Source organism: Pteropus vampyrus, unplaced genomic scaffold, assembly GCF_000151845.1.
Source record: "Pteropus vampyrus isolate Shadow unplaced genomic scaffold, Pvam_2.0 Scaffold352, whole genome shotgun sequence".
In the NCBI taxonomy this organism is placed as follows: domain Eukaryota; kingdom Metazoa; phylum Chordata; class Mammalia; order Chiroptera; family Pteropodidae; genus Pteropus; species Pteropus vampyrus.
Window position 1 is genome coordinate 547,487 of NW_011889133.1, and position 3,244 is coordinate 550,730.

The 3,244-nt window shown below is 60.6% G+C and overlaps 1 protein-coding gene across 1 annotated transcript in view; it reads right to left on the reverse strand.

The window, feature by feature from the left end:
- Positions 1-3,244, reverse strand: part of RTN4RL2 (reticulon 4 receptor like 2) — a 15,171-nt gene continuing 11,927 nt past the window's right edge. The window contains exon 3 of the mRNA XM_011379035.1: positions 1-1,349. Coding sequence (XP_011377337.1) covers positions 600-1,349 — 750 coding nt within the window. The 3' untranslated portion in view covers positions 1-599. The remainder of the gene's footprint in view (positions 1,350-3,244) is intronic.

A 3,244-nucleotide genomic window follows, 5' to 3' on the forward strand; every position in this document is an offset into this window, starting at 1 on the left:
AGATAAAATAATATAATTTTTAATAAATTTTTTTTTTTCCCAAACAACTTCTGTGGATCGTCACCACACAGGGGCCACGGCAGAGAGGAAAGTTCTCTCCAGGCGCCCTAACAAGTGTCCAGGGTAGACGTCGGAGAAAAGTATTCCTCCAGTGTCGTCGGGAGGTTGAGGGGGTCTAGGAGAAGCAAGGGCCCGGGGTCCGCCCGGCCCAACTGCGCATCCCTCCACGGGGCTCCTGCGCGGGGCTCCTTGCCGGAGCTCCCGAAGGCTCTGCTGGTGGAAGATGCTTCGCAGACAACAGCTCCTCTCGAGTCCGCTGTGGACGCTGGGAGAAGGGGTCAGCGGCTGCCCGGGGCGCCCCACCCCTCCAGCCTTGGGATGGGAACGAGTTAAGGGCCAGAGTTGGGGAGAATCGAGCTGAGCCACCGGACACGCCCTCTCGGGGCTGCCTTAAGCCAGCAGCCCAGGAGGCAGGACGAGGTGGCCTGGTCCCAGGGGAGAGAGGAGACGGGAGGGGAAGAAAGGCAGCAAGGCCAGGGGCGGGGATTGGGACTGGACTTGGGGCGGGCGCCCAGGCCTCTGCAGTCTCAGCCCCGCAGTCAGAGGTGGTGGGGCGCCAGGAGCAGGAGGCAAAGCAGAGGGGTGGGGAGCCCGGCCGAGAGCACGGGGCCGCGGGAGTCCGGGGGCGCTTGGCAGGCGGCGCCGGGGCACGTCTGCTCCCCCCGCTGGTCCTCACCCCCGTAGCCCCCCCAGTAGTCGTCCTCAGTGGGCGCGTCCCCGCCCTGGCGGCCCCGCGGGTCTTCGGCGGGCAGGTCTCGGTAGAGGGTGGAGGGGTCGGCGGGGGGCGCGCCGGCCTCGGCCACCCCGTACAGGTGGTTGGAAGAGCTGTTGCCGCGGGCGCGGCTCCCGGGCCGCGTGGGCGCCGCGGGCGGGCAGGCCTGGAAGTCGGCCTCCCGGAGCGCGCGCAGGTCCCGGCCCTGGCGCTCCGGGGGGGTGGCGCAGGTCACGTCGGAGCTGGACACGCGCGCGCGCTGGAACCAGGCCCAGAGCGGCCGCGCGCGGCAGTCGCACGCCCAGGGGTTGGCGTTGAGCCGCAGGAACTCGAGCGCCGGCAGGTCGGCCAGCGCCTCGCCGGGCAGCGAAGCCAGGCTGTTGTTGAACAGGTAGAGGATGGTGAGGCGGCTGAGGCCGCGAAAGGCCGCGCGGTGCACGCCTTGCAGCCGGTTTCCGTGGAGCAGCAGCCGGTCCAGGCCGCCCAGGCCGCGGAACACGTGCTCAGTCAGCAGCCGCAGGCGGTTCCCGTGCAGGAAGAGGTGGCTCAGGTTGGCCAGGTCCGCAAACAGGTCATCCTGGGGGGCGTGGGGGGGGTGGAGAAGAAGATAGTGATCCTGAGACAAGTGGGAACTTTCCCCTCAGGGCCTGGAGGAGGGGAAGGAAAGGGAGGACCGTGGGAATAGAAAGAATTTGACCTTTCGATTGGGAGACCTGAGTTTGAATCCTGCGTCTTCGATATAACCTAGTTAGAGGTTAATATGAGAAAAACAATGTAGTCAAGGTCAGTCTTTCTTAAAGTTTAGGGTGGATCAGAATCCCCTGCAGATCCCCAAGTGCTGCCACCAGAGTTTATGATTCAACAAGTGGGGCCTGAGAGTCTGCCTGTCTTTCCAAGTTCCCAAGTGATGCTGACTGCTGGTCAGAGGACCACATGGAGAATGAGAAGCTCTGGGCTGAGTAAGCCTGCCAGCTGGGGAGCCCGACTTCCTGACTTCAGATCCTGATCTATCATTAGCTGACTGTGCACCTAGAGTATCCGTCTGACTCGGTTTGTTCATCTGTACGATGCAGAGATTAAATGAAGCACCATGTATTAAGGTGCTTAGAACAAGGTTTCCGTGTGGAAGGCATCCTACAAGTTGGCCATTATTGTTAACTTGGCCAAGCCACTAATCTCCCTAAGCCTGTAGCCTCATCTATAAAATGGGGATGAGTGTACCTCCTCATGGGTTTGCCCTGAGGATTAAAGAAGATGATCCACATAAAGATCAGACAGTGAAGTGCTGGGCACAGTGCCCCACACACCAGGATCCGGTCCATTGACGAAGCCCACAGGCTCAGGAGTCACAGCCCCAGGTGCCAATCCACCTTGCCCTCGTCCCAGCCGTGTTACTTTGGGCAAGTTATTTAGCTTCGTAGCACCTCAGTTTCCCTGGTCTATATAACTTGCAGACTGCCTTCCCCCGCCAAGCATGCCGATGGAAGGTTAGATGAAATCATGCTGTAGGGGTATAGGACCTAGTAGGCACATAGACCACCATCAAGAGATGGTGGTTATTATGACAATAGGAGCTCAGATAAGTGGCATCCCTTTTGTGCTAACAGAGGAGCTCCCTGGGGCCCAAAAGTTCTGCTAATAGGCTGGGATATTAAGGGGACCAGGTGTCAGCTCCAGAGGCAGCAGGGGAGGGGAAGGAGCCAGCTGCCTGATGTCCTGCATCACTGCTTGCCTTAAAAGGGCTGTCCCACTTGTCTAGGGCTGGGGAGCCCCCACTCCCCCCAGTTCAGAGCATACTGATGCTGGAAGGACCTCAGCATGAACAGGGGTGTGGGTTTAGGGGAGTAGGTATGCTCCATGTGTGGGAGGGGGTGTGGGTTTAGGGGAGTAGGTATGCTCCATGTGTGGGCTGGACTCCGCATTTTAACTAGCTCACCTAGGTATTGATGATGATCAATCAGCTAGACTTGGGAATTGGTTCTCTGCGTCCACCAGCCCAGCCCACTTTTTACAGAGGGGAACACAGAGACCCAGAGAGATGGAGGGCTGGCCAGAGAGAGGTCAGATCCCACTGACTGAGGTTCTCCACATCGCAGTGGTCAGTAGGCCCGGGAGGGCCAGTTCTCAGGGACGTGAGCATCCTCTATGCTCAAGCCGGCTCACCCTGGGGTCCTATTTCCTGGCTGTGGCTCTCCCACCTGTCCCTGCCTGGGGAGATGATCCCCCAACCCCACCCAGGAGCCTGGTCACAGGTGCTCAGGTCAGGCGAGGGCGTTGACTCCCAGCCCACACCCACAGCACCCACCCCCGTGCGCCTGCATGTCCTCACACCCTCCCATCCGGCCCCCGCCCTCTGCTCCAGGAACTGAGCCTGCCAAGAATCCTCCTCTTGGCCACATTGAGATCCGTCCCCCTCAACCTTCTCAGCTGCCTCTGACGCCAGCGTTCTTGGCCCCCTGTGCCACCCCCCCC